The sequence below is a fragment of the Theobroma umbraticum genome, unplaced genomic scaffold (assembly GCF_002168275.2).
Source record: "Theobroma umbraticum cultivar Fairchild unplaced genomic scaffold, ASM216827v3 scaffold_56.0, whole genome shotgun sequence".
Taxonomy (NCBI): domain Eukaryota; kingdom Viridiplantae; phylum Streptophyta; class Magnoliopsida; order Malvales; family Malvaceae; genus Theobroma; species Theobroma umbraticum.
Window position 1 is genome coordinate 4,014,592 of NW_018397256.1, and position 15,627 is coordinate 4,030,218.

At 33.0% G+C, this 15,627-nt stretch overlaps 1 protein-coding gene across 1 annotated transcript; it reads left to right on the top strand.

The window, feature by feature from the left end:
* The first annotated feature begins 5,182 nt into the window (after window positions 1–5,182).
* LOC110411479 (Transducin/WD40 repeat-like superfamily protein) lies at window positions 5,183–14,859 on the top strand. Its single transcript, XM_021421658.2, has 16 exons — window positions 5,183–5,397; window positions 5,483–5,668; window positions 6,318–6,497; window positions 6,988–7,396; window positions 7,844–7,962; window positions 8,067–8,144; window positions 8,559–8,699; window positions 8,899–8,943; window positions 9,036–9,202; window positions 9,551–9,629; window positions 9,717–9,802; window positions 10,201–10,330; window positions 10,978–11,110; window positions 12,393–12,544; window positions 13,582–13,780; window positions 14,194–14,859. Exons 1-16 carry the CDS (start codon window positions 5,278–5,280, stop codon window positions 14,406–14,408), a joined length of 2,439 nt encoding a protein of 812 aa, XP_021277333.1. The 5' UTR covers window positions 5,183–5,277; the 3' UTR covers window positions 14,409–14,859.
* Window positions 14,860–15,627: the final 768 nt, after the last annotated feature.

Sequence of the window (15,627 nt, forward strand, 5' to 3'; positions counted from 1 at the left end):
AGCATATCCCAATGCACTAAGTCTGTTAGACATTTCATTCTCAATATCATAGATGTATAATTGCACTAACTTCGGACTTTAACCATCAACAGGCAGCAAAGAACCTATCTCGTGATGATTTTGCCCAATGATTTTAAAGACATATGGCCCTAACCTTCTATTAATTTCACTGTCTATTCTACCACCTATGGATGTGTACCGAAACATCGAATTGTAAACCTGTATGTTGTCTCTAAATTCATAAGCAGTTCGACCTCCTTTGTAATTGAGCAATACACCCAATAGTGGAGGTGTTTGCATGAAAGGTGGCAAAGACAGTTTGCCCTTCGTGCAACTCATGGTAAATCTCGGATTTGGCTCATTCCTTGACTTATTTTTTCTTTCTTCATATCAGATATGCGCACTGCAATAACAACACACATATCTTGGGCCACCTAGATATAGAGCAGTAATATATTGATTGCATATGAAGGACAATAAATGGTTAGGAAAATCAAGAATAATTAATCATGAAAATAAGAAATGCTATATATAAATTGAAAATTCATAAAAACACTCACTTGAATCAAAATGCATAAAAGTTGAATTATCTTTAACAAAACTAGTCTCAATGTGGGCAGTTTGTCAATCAAATGGTGAGACGTCATCTTCATCATCAGGAATAGGAAGCATTTAAGAAGCATCAAAAGCAAGAGACAACTCTTGTTCGAGAGAGTTGTCATTATCTCTGTGACCAGCGTTAAAGCTCACAATTTTCCTCCTTCGAGAATTTGGACAGTCATGTTTAACATTTTAAATATAGGATGATGATTCAACAATGTTATAACTAAGCTCCCATTTGGAGTTTGTAATCACAATAGAAGTTTGTATTTGACTGGTGCTTGCCAACGATTGACGATACTCATTTGTGTTCAGATTCAAGAAGCGTGAATGATAAAAATGAGAAGGAACGAAAACATCAATAGATTTTTGAGACACATTTTTTAGTTCACCATCGAACCCAATAATTGAATACAAAAAAACATCTCAATGACGCAAAAGAGCAACACAATCAGAATAAAATTTAGCACATTCCATATTCTAACCTTAGCTGTATCTCTATTTATCAAGATGTGAACAAAGAAAAAGTAAACAATCGATTTTTAATTGACACATTTAACACATTATAAAAATCAAACAAAAAGAAAAACACAACACCTATACAAAAAAGGAAATGATAGAAATTTGGAAGTTTAATAATCATGATTATTTAATTATATAAACTTGATGATGGAGATATTTTAATTGAGATACTTTAAACTTACCTAAGAGAATACCCTGGCTTTAACGGTGACATACCCTAAAAAAACAAAGAATTGTTTCGAGATTATATATGTCACAATTTAAAATAATATGAAAGATCCTTAAGAGAGACATGGCAATTTTTTGAAATCGTACAATTAATACGACAATATTAAGGAGTCAAAGTCAGCATCAAAATCAATGCATACAAAAAAATCAAGAATATGTAATCTAATCAAGTAAAAATCAAAACATGTAAGAAAAGTAAATTTAATATCACCTAAATAAAGATAGTAAGTAAGATAAGTAATTTCATCATATGATCATAAGGAATTAAATATTGATAGGAAAAATTATAAGGATTTGAACAATATAATGATGAAAAATTCTAAAATCAGTTCAAATGATATGACATGTGCACAAAGAAAATATCTATGTAACTAAACATGCTGCAACTTTAGACCCAAGCCAAGAGCATCTAATATATGATGTCAAAGTTTCAAAAATAGGACCACAAGCAAGCTATGATATTATTTTGTGATCTCTAAAAAAAGAACATAGAGAATTATTTGACAGTAGAACATACCTGACACAAAAAAAAGTGCAATTATTCATAAGGAATGGAAGAGCGTATTTAGTTTCAAAAGTCAAAAGAGTTTGTGAAAGGATAAAGAGCTTGATGGAATCAAGTCATCTTATTGGACAACAATAATGTTCCAAATTCAACTCCAAATTTATAACATATCTAACCATGGGCCAACACTCTTCACCTACATTTATATTCTCATATAGAAAGTAGAAACATCACTTTAATAGCTAAAGTCCAGATATCGATGTATTAAATATGTAGCTATAATAATAGTGCACTTGAGAGAATTAACACTAGCAACTGGAAAGAAGCACATTCTAACATTAACATTGCTGAGCACACTAATACCCAACCTATGCAAGGTGTCATTAAGTGGTTATTCCACAAGCTAAAAAACCAATTTGACAAGTTAAAGGGATAAGAAAGAGTAATTGTACTTTAAAGGAGAAAAAAAAAAGACAAAAAGTAAAAAAGGTCCAAAAGGTAAGTTAAAGTAGTGAGCAGAGTGGTAGAGATCATTTTGTTTTAAAAGAGTTGAAGAAGATACATGTAAAATAGTAAAGAACTCAATTTGACTTAGTATATCAATCATTGTACATAGAGGCAAAGTAGAAGTTCATACTCAAAATAATTGATACAACTAAAGCTACTAACAGGTAACGTTTGCACAATTGAAAGGAACTACGAGCAAATCCATTGATGTGCAAAAAGGATAAATTTAATACTACCTAAATAAGGACAATGAGTAAGGTAATTAATTTCATCATATGATCATAAGGAACTAAATATTGACAGTAAAAAATTATAAGGGTCTGAACAATATGATGATGAAAGATTCTGAAATTAGTTCAAATGAATAGAATTTAACGTGGGCACAAAGAAATATCTATAACACTAAACATGCTGCAAACTTTAGATGTAAACGAAGAGCATCCAATAAATGATGTCAAAGCTTCAAAAATAAGACGACAAGCAATACATCATATTATTTTGTGATCTTTAAAAAGAAAACTAGTTTAAAAAACAAAAAAAAAAAAACAAAGTTCAATTATTCATATGGAAAGGAAGAGCACATTTAGTTTCAAAAGTCAAAAGTGTTAGTGAAAGGACAATAATGCTCCAAATTCAACTACAAACTCAAAACACATCTGAGCATGTGCTAACATAACACTCTTCAACTACACTACCCTTGGAAGCTGGAATTATGCCCCTTTCTGAGCGGCTCTCTTTTGAAATGTCACAGCTTTAAAACTAAGACCACAAGCAAGATACTAAAACTTACTTTTCATATATTGTGGAAAAACCAAAGTAAAAAGAAGAAGAAGAAGAAGTAAAGAATGGAAACAAAAAAATAAAGCAAATAAAAGAAGAAATAAAAATAAGAGACAAACACTACATTGAAAAGACTACAAAAGGTGAAAAAGAAAAAAATTACTTAATATTCGACATCCCCATTTTAATTCCACATCAATTATCCTTACATGTTACCCACGTGTGGTTATAGTCAATTTTAGAACGCCCTTTTGCCCCCATAGCACCTCCACAACTATTATTAGAGTCTTCTACATCTCTTATGTTGAACATTGAACCTCCAATGTGAAAAACCATAGAATTTTTAGTTCAAATATTTAGACCAAACATTCAATGTAAAGGATATAGAGGGGCTAAACTTGGATTTCGTCTATAATGATGTATGGGAAGATGGTCAAAATTTAGATCTTTAAGGTATGCAGAGTAATACAACAGTTGTACAAGATTTTATTCAAGCTAGCCACAAAAAGATCCTAAACATAAGTACAAAATACTGTTGTTTTCAATTGTTGGAAGTTCTGCTAAAATCAATTGAAGATGGAATTGCCGGTTCAAACCTATGTAATAGGGCAGCTTTTCTATCAAGTATATGCAAACTCATCGCCATAATCATTGAGGCAGCAAACGTTAGAATTGGATGAAAAATCCACAATAGCAAAGTATTGGCATAGTAAACCATATTCACATGCCTAATAGCACTGGAATGATCTTTATGCCCCAAATCCTCCACTTGTGATTCTAAACCAATACCTTAAGACTAGAAAAATAATTTTTAGATGTAAAGAATTTAGAGAAAGGCTCAAAATAGAAAACAAAAGAAGGAAAACAAAAAAAGAGGTGTACGTAAGAAAGGAGTGCCAGAATTAAAAAAAAAAAAAAAATCAAATGCAAAGACAGGCGAGATTTTAGCAACCATCTCTTAAAGGAGTCAAATTTTTGAAATCTTTAAAAATTTGGTGTAAGAGTGAAAGAGGAGCTGCTAGGTTCAATCGATGAGTCTCAAACATTGCTCATTCTAATATGGTCGTTGATGCATCAATTTTGACAAACAACATCAGAAGGAACAAGAAAGCTTTAAAAATTTGGTGTGGGAGTAGAAGAGTAGCTGGGTCTCAAACATTGCCTATTCTGAAGGAATTGGAGTCAGGAAGAAAGGAGAAAAGAAATGAAAAATTGAAATTACTCTTTTAAATTGATAAAATACCATGAATAGGTGTTAGATGTGAAGAATGTATGTAGGTAGAAATCAATATAGGCTAGATAATACATTATATTGTTACATTTTTAACTTATTGACTATATATTTATAATGCTATACATTGTATTATTACATTTATAACTTATTAACTATATATTTATAATGATCATAAAATGCTAGTTGCATATTAAAAATATCATATTATTCATTTTTAAATAGCATAGTGTTCAAAAAAAATCCTTGAAATAGTTTAAAAAATTCAAATAAGTCCTTATTCTTTTATTATATTGAATTAAACTCATACATTTTTATTTTCGATCAAATAAATCCTTATAACGAATGATTGAGTAATTTTTATTAATTAAAATACTACTTGTTATTTCATATCTATATGATATGATGCGGTATTGATGTAGAGGGTAAAAACTACCTCATAGCATGGTATATCATTATTTATTGTAATATGTTAGTATGTTATATTATCATTAATTGTATCATTTTAATATGTCATACTAATGTCACATAATCTTAAATGATAAGAGATATTTTGATTAAATCAATTTTCAATTGTAAGAGTTAATTTAACCTAAAATAAAAATATAATAATTTATTTGATTAAAAATAAAAATACACAAATTTTATTAAATGCAATAAACAAATAAATATTTATTTGTATTTTTTAAAATTGTTTAAGATTTTTTTTTTCAATTAAGGAGAAAAAGTTGCTTATACTGGAAAGCGCCAGCTCAGCAGTTAAAAAACCCCTCCGAACCGAAAAAGAAGAAAAATATTAAAATGGGGTTTTAGCTAGGGCTTTGGCAAGGAGCAAGCAGGGCCGACGACTTCAGACTAACATTCTTTTCCTCTCAGGCAAGAAAGTCTCTCTCACAGAAAAACAATGATGAGAGGTGGTCGAAGCTTCGTGTCTTCAGCTCCTGCTTTCTCTAACGACGCAAGGAAACTCCTTGTTTGCACCGCCAACACCGTCTCCATCTTCAGCACCGCCACCGGCTTGCAGGTTTTTTCTTTTTCATTTTTTTTTGTTTCTTCTTCGCTTCATCTTCCGAAATTTCAATATTCTTTTTCTTTTTGGTTGGGCGTAGATAACCTCACTTGAGGGTCACACAGCGCTTGTCACCTCGGTCATCGTGGTGCCAGCGTCGAATCCAGCCGCCAAGGTTTTGTGTTATTGTTGGACCGCCTCGCTTGATGGTACCATTCGTTATTGGGATTTTTCGGTGCCTGAGTTAATGAAGACTATCGATATTCGAATGCCAATTTTCTCCATGGTAAGCATTTGACATTTGTTTCAATACTTCGGAATTAAAATTTTTAAATTTTTGTTAATAAAACATGTTTGAATGCGGGTTACAGTTTAGCCGTTTCCTTATTTTTAATCTATTATGTTGCTTTTGAGAAAAAACAAAGTCATAGTAGTAAAAGTAATAATGAAAAAAGTTTTATTTATTGAATATTATAAGCTCATTATAACTGGTAGTTGTGCTATTATATCACAATTTTCAAAACTTAATTAAGATCCCGGCTAATTCTGTTGTAGATGTTCTGTTGTGACATTTTTTCTATTTTTATTGGACTGAGTTACTTTATAATGAAAAGCTATTAATGAGTATTAATAGTGACGAGGATTAGTCATTACCATACATGACAAATTGAATTGATATTGGCTAACCATCACAAGAAGAAAATCTGGTTGCTCAAATCAAGTCTAATTTGCTTAAAAGTTCATGCATTGATCTGTGTGATTGAAATAAGTGCATCCTAGATTTCTTTTTTGTTTATTACTTATACATTTATTTGAGTGCTTGAAATGAGTGCATAGAGTTGTTCTTTTCCTTCATTGTTCTTATTTTAAATTTTCGCTTTCTTTTTCTTACCATAATTCTTAGTGAGTGTTGATTATTTTATCTCCGATGGTAGGTGATTCCATCTTTCCTAGACGTTCCGGCTGAGGATAATGAAAAGCGCCGAGACCTTTTCGCATATGTGTCTGCTGAAGATATGAAGGAAACAAAAGAGAAGCCTAAAGGCTTGCGGAGACAAATCCGGAAGTGTAACTTAAGCAAATCTCGTTTAGTTGGTAGATTAATTTTGGGAGAGGTATAATCCGAAAGATTTCTACAGATCTTCTTTTCTGTTTGTATGTATAGCTTTTGAAAATGTGAAGCAGGTGTGATTTGCCTTACTAAGTAACTAGAGACAGACCTTGCGACTTTGACTTAATAAAATTAATGCTATGAGAAATGCTGTACATAGCTTTAGCCTAATTAAAGTGACTGGATGTGATATGGTGCTAGGAATGTTTGCCTGAACATTAAAAAATTGTTCAACATTGAGAATGGGGAGAGTAGAGATGTTTCTTAATGTGGTGTTTTCTTACTATGACTATGGCATAAAAATCTTGTGAGAAAACTCTCTTGCTTCCCTCCTGAAAGAGAGTTACATTTGTTATTATGATGATTTTGGCATACTTGAGTTTTGAGCTTAGAGCATGTTTGGAGTCATTTAAAAAGGTGGGATTCTGCTCCCCCTTTTTTTTAAGGATTATAATTTTGATGAATGATACTATGTTTGTCTCTTTCTTCTACAGACAAAAAAGCCAGAGGTTTTAACTGTTAGTCCTTCAGGAAAATTTTTTGGCATCCAAAATAAGTGTAAGCTTCATGTATGGAAGGTTCCTGATCCAGGGTCTGAGCATGCAGCAGTCACAAAGATAACACTACATCATACAAAGAAGATTACTGTCATTGCATTCCATCCAACTCAGAGAATTGTAGCTGCAGGGGATGTGACTGGGAGAATTTTAATTTGGAGGGGATTTGGCAATAGAACTTTTGCTATAGGAAATAGAGGAGTGAATGAAAGGTTGATAGATGTTCAAGAAGACCAACCTGGTGTGAGGGATAATGATGATGCTGATTTGTGCTCTACATGGCATTGGCACCCTACTGTAGTCAATGTCCTCTCTTTCTCTTCGGATGGCGCATATTTGTATTCAGGTAACTGAAAATTGATATACATGTATAAATCATGAACTTTTGTGTACTTCTCTTTCTGGGGGTTTCTTGCAATTATGCTGGCATGAGGATGAGAATGGATTGGCCTTTTGTTTCTGTAATTTTCCACAATATTTGTCTTTTTACAAATATAAAGGCTGGTAGTAGTTCACCAACTGAATATATTTTTGTTTTATGTGGACCCCAGATTAGCGGCATTGTGCATTTTGTTGAGTGCTTGCATATGATAAATTACAAATTTCATTGGCAATAGACAAAGTGGGTATATGTTTTAACTTCGTTATTAACCCTTTTGGTTGTTGGCTAAATTAATTGTCTAAAATGTGCTTCAAATCAATCACTTCCACTGTTTTTTTCCTCTACCTTCTTGTTCATACACTCACTGAAGCCAGTTTTCTATTTATAACACTGGCTTTTTCAAGTGTTCAGGTGGTAAGGAAGGAGTGCTTGTGGTTTGGCAACTAGACACAGGCAAGAAGAAATTTCTGCCACGAATTGGATCTCCTCTGCTGTATTTTGTGGACTCTCTTGATCCTACCCTTTCCTCTGTCAGTAGAAGTTGTTGTCAACAGTTGTGTTATTGCTTTTTGTTCTTTAAGAGAGTAGTATTTAGTTGTAGTTATCGTACTAAGTACTAACTGAGGGTCATCAGATATCATGTGCAGATAATCAAATTCACCTACTGAAAATGCCTTCAATGGGAATTTTGAAGACTATTTCGGGGATAAAGGTTGTTCTGATCTGCATGTCCACAATTTCATGAACCTTTTCCTTTCTAGTTATGTTGTTGTGATTATCAAGTATCTGATTGACTGAATTGACCATACAATGAACTGGATAATTTGCTGATATTAATTGTGCATATAATGTTGATGGATCCCATATCAATGATTTACTGTTCTTGGTGATGGTTGACACCATGGATATGCACTTCCATGATAATGTGTAAATGTGCAAAATTGCTTACACCTTATGGTTGTGAACTTAAAAAGTAATTCGTAAATATGCTGCTAAGTTAGTTCATAGGATATGTGGACAGTATTCAATGCCTGGTTCTGGGACCTTTTATTTGGTCCACCTTGGTATATGTATTTCTATTTTCTGCTAATAGAACTTAGTTACTCGTATGTATTGTACATTTCAGGCTCGATGCTCTTATCCTGAGATGTATAAAGGGTTGGGTAATGGGATTGCTTTTGATCAAACTGCTGGGTTGGTTGCCTTACGCACAGAGAATTATTGCATACAATTTTACAGCCTATTTGATGATCGTGGAATTTCTGAGGTGAGCATATTATTATTCATTTGCTTAAATCTTAACGGACATCTAGCCTAGTGGATGTTAGTGGGACAAATCAAATTGTATATGGATTCTTTTTGCATATGTGCTGTACCTATCATGGAATACAAATTTTTGTACCATAACTTCCTAGTTTTTGGAATAAGGTGGAAGTTGAAAATTTCTTAAATATGCTGTCTTTCAGGTTCAAGTTTGTGAGAGAAACCATCAACCAGGCGATGATGTCACGGTAAATTGAGTTTTCTTTTACAATAACATGTCTTCTGATAAATTTGATGTGTTATTGACCGTAGTTGATATCATTTAAGACCAATTTTACAGGTAATAGTGACTGCAGTGGCTCTCTCCCTTGATGGCTCTGTTATGAGCACTGCTGAAGTGAAGCTTGCTGAAGAGGGCATAGGTGGTCTAGTTTCCCTAAAGTTTTGGGCATCAGGATCTCAGAACAAAGAGTTTAGCTTGTCAACCATTGTTTATGAACCACACAGGTGAACTGGTTTATTCACCCCCTTCCCCCTGAAAAATCGAAGATGTGAAATGCCTGATGAACTGTTTTGTGCATGATAGACCACATTGCTAGCTCTACTTTCATTCTGCCATGATGTATGAAAAGATGGAACTTTAAGCTTTTGGAGTTCAATTTTTCTGGTGACAATAAACTTGTCCTCTTTTTTGTCCAAAAAGCACTTGCTCTTGAATGTTTTCCCCCCAGATTTTCTCTTATGTATTTGTTTCTGTTAAAGAGTGACGGTTGAATTGCATGTTGATTAGAATATACTATCTTTTAATGTATCAGAAGTAGAAATGAATATATGATGATACTTGATGTTTTATAGGGATGCGGCCATTTCTGCTGTTGCATTCCAACCTGCTGGTGATATGGCGGTTAGTTCATCTTATGGTGGTGACTTCAAGGTAATCTTGGATCAGCATGCTTTTGGAGTTCTGTGCTCTATTTCCAATGAAATTAACCTTATCTTTTGGTTTATTCTGATATATCAGGTTTGGATATGCAGCAATGAGAGTCCACAGAATGATCAGATGCGTCAGAATTCTAGCTGGATTTGCCATGCTATTGGTTCTTATAAGTATGACTTCTAAATTTACATGCAATTCTTGTCCCATGGAGGCTGGTATTACATGCCCAAGACAGATGTATTAACTAGTATATTAGAAAACTTGCATAGATGGAATGCTATACTTGAGCGCAAATTGATTTTACAAGGATTTTTTGTTGCATTAAAGGCGTCTTAATTTCAATGAGGCATATTCTACATTTTCTTTTGTGTTTCAAATTAATCAATCAGTGATCACTTGGTACTTTAAATGTTAGAACTTGACATGTTGAGATATGCCTTCTGCATGGAAAGAGACAGAATGGTAGTTTAAAACACGTATTAATCTGATATATTATCTTCCCTACGCAGCATGGGGATTAAAAGATATCAATCTCTGTTATTCTAAACTATTGTCTCCCCTGTTGCAGAAAAAAGCCGATGACTGCTGCTGCATTTTCTGCTGATGGTTCTGTTCTTGCTGTTGCAGCAGAAACCCTTATTACATTATGGAACCCATACAAGAATGATCTCTTGGCTGTACTTGGGGAAACTCTCACGGTAATTATGTTATTAGTACCATCTGTCTTTCCCTATTTGTGCTGTGGAAACCATATATTAATAAAACAACTAGCATATAAATTCAGGGTAACAGGCATGGCCTAGCCATCATGGTTTGGTCCTTTTTGGATCCTTTTGTGGATCACTTCGACGCCTCCTTATAGTAAATAAATGTCTGTACACTTAACATTGCTTAGTCTTTGCCAACAGCTTTAGACTTTAGTTATCTCAAGGGTATGTCTCAATGGTTCTGTACCTTTTTAATTTGTTGCTTGTTATTAAGTGTCTGCTGGAAACAGAAAAGTAACCACATTCTTGATCTGACCAGGATAGAATGGACAGGCAGGAACCTATGCATAAGAGTATTTACTAAATAAGGGAATAATCGGTTAAACTTGTCTACAAGAATGGAAAGCTAAAGAAGCAAAATTTTGGAATTCAATTTCCTTTTCTGTTGGAACATGAGCCATTTCCTTTTTTCTGTTTGCTGTTTATAAATAGAGTTTCTCTATCCCTATCAAATGAAATATGGAGTTCCTCCATTTGACAGAATATGGCTTTCTGTCTTTGCTAATGCATGCATGTATCTTGTATGTTTAAATCTTTAGTTTAGGGTTAATTGTTTCTATGTTTTTTTTGTCCCACAGCCAATTGTTACCCTATCATTTGTTGGGATGTCAGATAATCTTGTTGCTGCATCACGTGGTTCGAAGCCACAACTGTCTGTCTGGAGTATGTCAAAGTTATCACTATCTTGGTCATATAAGCTTCGTACAGAAGGTGAAACACTTTTTCTTTTCAGCTAATGATATTTTTTGCAAACATCATCGATCTTCTATGACCTGGAGAGGTCCCATGTTCAAATTTTTCTGAATATAACTAGTATTAGTTTTTATAGCCATAAAAGAAAGATTTAATATCTAAATACAATTATCAAAGCAATAAATGTTAGATCCTCCTTCTTTAAGTTGTATGCCTTTGTTTTTGGAAAGCTTAAGGCAGATTGTTGTGATATATAAGTCATTTTGATATGGAATAACAAGACAAGGTTTTGATGATTGCTAAACTAAGGTGCTATTTGGTAAACTGAAAAATTGAACACTGAAAAATTAAGTAATGAATTTTTAGTTCTGAAAAAATTAAGTATTGAATCTCTACTGTAAAAATATTTGGTATTCTACTGAAAGTTAAATATTAAATAGATTTTTTTGTTGATCTTTTATATGTATTTTACATTAATAAATATTAAAAAGGAAAAATAAATAGTTAAAAATGAAAGAATATAAGTTTAATGTATTTAAATGACAAATTTTTCCTTAAATAAGAATGATTGGATACATTAAGTAGCTTTTAACTATTTAAGAGTTTCAGCTCTTTTTCATTGAAAATCGTCCATTTAAAAAGTTTTGAAAATGAGTTATTAAACGCATTTAAAATATTAAACCACTGTAAATATTCATTTTCAATGTCAATCGACTACATTCTAAGTGGCACTTGTGCTAATTATAATTTTTTCTGATTTAGCCTGTTGACATGTACAATTGTGAAACACTGGTCAACATTGTTGAATACCTTAGAGAAGTCTGAATAATGCATGTCAAATGCATCAGCAACTTAGTACAAATATCTGAACTGCGAATTTTCGAGTATTCAACAAACCCTGTGCTGGTAATCTTAATTTAAAGTAGCTAGAACATTATCTCACTATTAGTGAAAAGATAATTTATGTAAATTATGCAAACAAATATAAAAATATACTTGCTGTCCTCTTTTTATTCGTGATTTATCATATTCGATGAATCCTTTCTCCATGATGGCAAAAGTCAAAACTGCTCTGTGACATTCCAATTTGTAAAATTTAGTGGATTTTGTTAGTAGTTGAAGTTATTGATTTGTAGTGTTGGAAACTGCTTGCCTTATTTTATACCCTGTGCTACCATACTCATATGGGTTATGGCATGCTTAATTTTATGCATATGACATATGTGTCAAGTCAAAATGTGTTTTTTCTTGGGTTGCTGTATCTGGCCATGTTAAATTTTTACGTTCTTGTATTATGCAGCTGTAGCTTCAGCTGTTGATTTATCTTATTTTGCTGCTCTGGCCCTTCTTCCTGAATCATCTAATGAAACAACTTTTGAAGAAAGGGATGGTGTAATATTATTATACAATGCAACTGATCCTGTTCCTACTGCAATCTGGTCTGTGAAGAAGGTATGATCTCAATTCATTTCTAATTATCATTGGAATGAAGTGCAAAACTTAGCTTGTGATGAAGATGGATAAATAAATATGCCCAAGATCAAATTTATTAAGAATTGTGAATATTTCCTTAGACAAATACATGCAGTCAGGCAGGTCTAATAGCTTAAACATTATTTATTAGCATTTAGAAAGTCTTTTTAAAATTTTCTTTTGTTCAAGTATATAGACAATTATATTGCTACAACATTATATACTGAAGAAAATAATTTCAATTGGTTATTGGGTTCTTTGTATTTTACTTGTAATGATATGACTTTTATCATCTGCCAACCCAAATGGAAAAGTTTAATGAAATCTGTGAAATATCAAATGAAAACAGTTATAATATCATTCTCTTGGAGCACCAGGGAGCAATTGTGGTTGTCTTAAGATTTGCTGTTGTTTGCATGAGCAACCTTTGAAACAGTTATTTTGAGTTCTAGCTGGTGATAAGCAATCAGTACCACTTCCCTATGATAATGGAAATTTGCTCTGCCCCTGTAAGGTTTTGCATTCTGAGTTTCAAGACGTCTATTTATGTATGGGTGACAGCGCAAACATGGAGAGGAGCTAGGAGATCCTTGTAATTTTTCAACAAGAAGCAATAGAGAAACACAACCTTTATTGCTAACCTGAAAGAACAATAATATATAGATAGATAGATAGATAGATAGATATAATATAATATTATATATATATATATATATAGAGAGAGAGAGAGAGAGAGCTCTAATGTTGTACTTTTCACCCATTTCTCTCCTAACAATTGACTTATAAGTAATTTTAAGTGCATATACCACCGAAATTCTTTTGATGATGATTTGTGTGTGTGTGTCTATACTCTGTATATTCATATAGAAACTGAAATCTTGTTGCATGCCATCCCATACCATTGTTAACTGTATCTTTAGTGGTACTGTATTCTGCTCCGATATCAGCATGTTTGTCAATCATAGTGCAGGATGATAGGGGCAGAATTATGTCTATACTCTATTTGCATTTTGCAGGCCAAGGGAGGGGCTCTTGGTTTTCTTCAAGTAAACCCATCTTCTGTTGAAGAAATCAGCATAGATGGAAAAACACCTCAGGTGATGCTTGCATACATGAATGGTGATCATGAATATGTTCTCTTTGACCCATACAGCAAAGATGCCCATGAGGTTAGCATGAGCCGAAAGGAAGGTCTCGCTGCCCTTGAACAGAAAGGTGAGTCTTTCTTATAATAGTTGTAACCTCATTTATATCCAAATCAATTTCATGATCTTCTTCACTAGTGCACTATCATCACTATTAATGGGCAAAGCAAATATAGCTTTTCCATGAGATGCTTTAATTTGTCAGGTGCTCTAGTTATCCTGTTTTATTTATCCCATGAAATGATAGATTTACACTGTGTTTAGCTGAGATTGTGAAGTATAAACCTATCACATGCTGGTTGAGAACTTTTGTATGATTCTGTCCTTTGAGGGTTCTGATCTATGTAGGGCTCTTCTTATTATGATTGAAAAAAAAAACACATGAATTTAAGTTAATGATGATAGGTTATTGCAGCAATGACTTTATCTCATGACTAATTCTACTGTTATCTTTTTCCCGGTTCTTTACCTCTCATATGACAGGACAAGCAGGGCAGTTTGGGTATGCGTCCATCTATGGTGAGCTACCAGAGTTTGACATGAAGAGAACCCAGACTTCTTGGGTTCCATCGTTTCCATCAGAGAGACCTTGGGAATCCATATTCACAGGATCATCTCATAATTTGCCACCACTCACCAAATTGTGTTCAGGTTTCCTTGAATCATTATTGGAAAAGAGGACAGCTGCTGTGGAGTAACTCTAGATGGCTGTTTAGATACATACAGGTGTTTCTTACGCCAGCCTTTTAGGGTGATGTTAGATGCAAGTGTTCTCTCAGCCACTTTTTTGCGTTCAAGAGAACCTGTCCATTCTTTGTTTCTGAAACATCACCAATGAAGGAAGCTGTCTGGTTGATGAAGCAAGATGAGCTCAGAGGGAGGCTTGAGGTGAGTACCAACAAGCTATAAGGTTAGAATTGATACCTTATTGTGAGCAGCGAAGTTTTGTAACATGAATAGGGATCATATGTTCATTGATTTTCATACTTGTGCAAAACTCACTTCAGAGGCCTTTGAGTTCAAATTTTAGAATGGATATATTGAGTTTTATGAATAGAAAAGGATTATGTTTCATTATGTAAATTAAGAAAACATGTACCCACAAAAAAAAATAAAATTGAGGTAATCAGTGTGATGCTAAAATGTTTCATTATCTCTTTCTTAGCTTGATTTGCGTTTGTTTGTTGAATGAGGTAAGATTTTCCTGAATGAAAGTGTTAATGGTGCAAGAGGCAAGAGTATTCATCTCATTTCGTAATAAAACAGCATCGTTACAGAGGACGTGAGGAAAGAGTGTGGGGATCTCCGAAGTGCTTGTATCATGGATATTTAACTGTCGCCAAGCCTCTACTGATGCTTCTGACGGTCACATGATTGGTCGTCTGGCAATCTTTTCGATGCCGGAGCGACACTTCGTATCTCCCCTCACACCTGGACAATATTGAAATTTGGATCTTGGAATAAGTTATTCTGTGGAGTTACCATGTTCATGCCAAGTGTTAGTCACAATACTATATCAATATCTCATAAGAGTTTAAAAAATAAGGAAAATAATTAAATCAATTAATAAATAAACTTGAAAATAAATTATATTTTAAAGTTTTTTAACTAGTTAAGATAATTCAAATAAATTTTTATTCTTTTATTCTGTTCAATTAAGTTTTTTTACTTTTATTTGAGTCAAATAAGACTTCATGATTAATTGCCATTTTTCATTTTGTCACATGTTTTGTTTACATATGGAATCATACTACAACAATCATAGTAATTAAAGTGATTATACTTTGTAGCATAAATTATTTTAAATAATAAAGATTGACTTGAACAACATAATAAAAAATGATAGAGGTGAATGAAAATAATCATTATTTTAACAAAAATAAGTGAATAATAGTAATTTTAATTTTTTAAAGTAAA

Excerpts from the sequence above, each read along its gene's own strand:
- LOC110411479 (XM_021421658.2), top strand. The coding sequence starts at position 5,278 with ATGATGAGAGGTGGTCGAAGCTTCGTGTCTTCAGCTCCTGCTTTCTCT. Across the intron at positions 8,944-9,035 it reads AACCAGGCGATGATGTCACG|GTAATAGTGACTGCAGTGGC; the intron begins GTAAATTGAGTT and ends CCAATTTTACAG. Across the intron at positions 13,781-14,193 it reads CGCTGCCCTTGAACAGAAAG|GACAAGCAGGGCAGTTTGGG; the intron begins GTGAGTCTTTCT and ends CTCATATGACAG.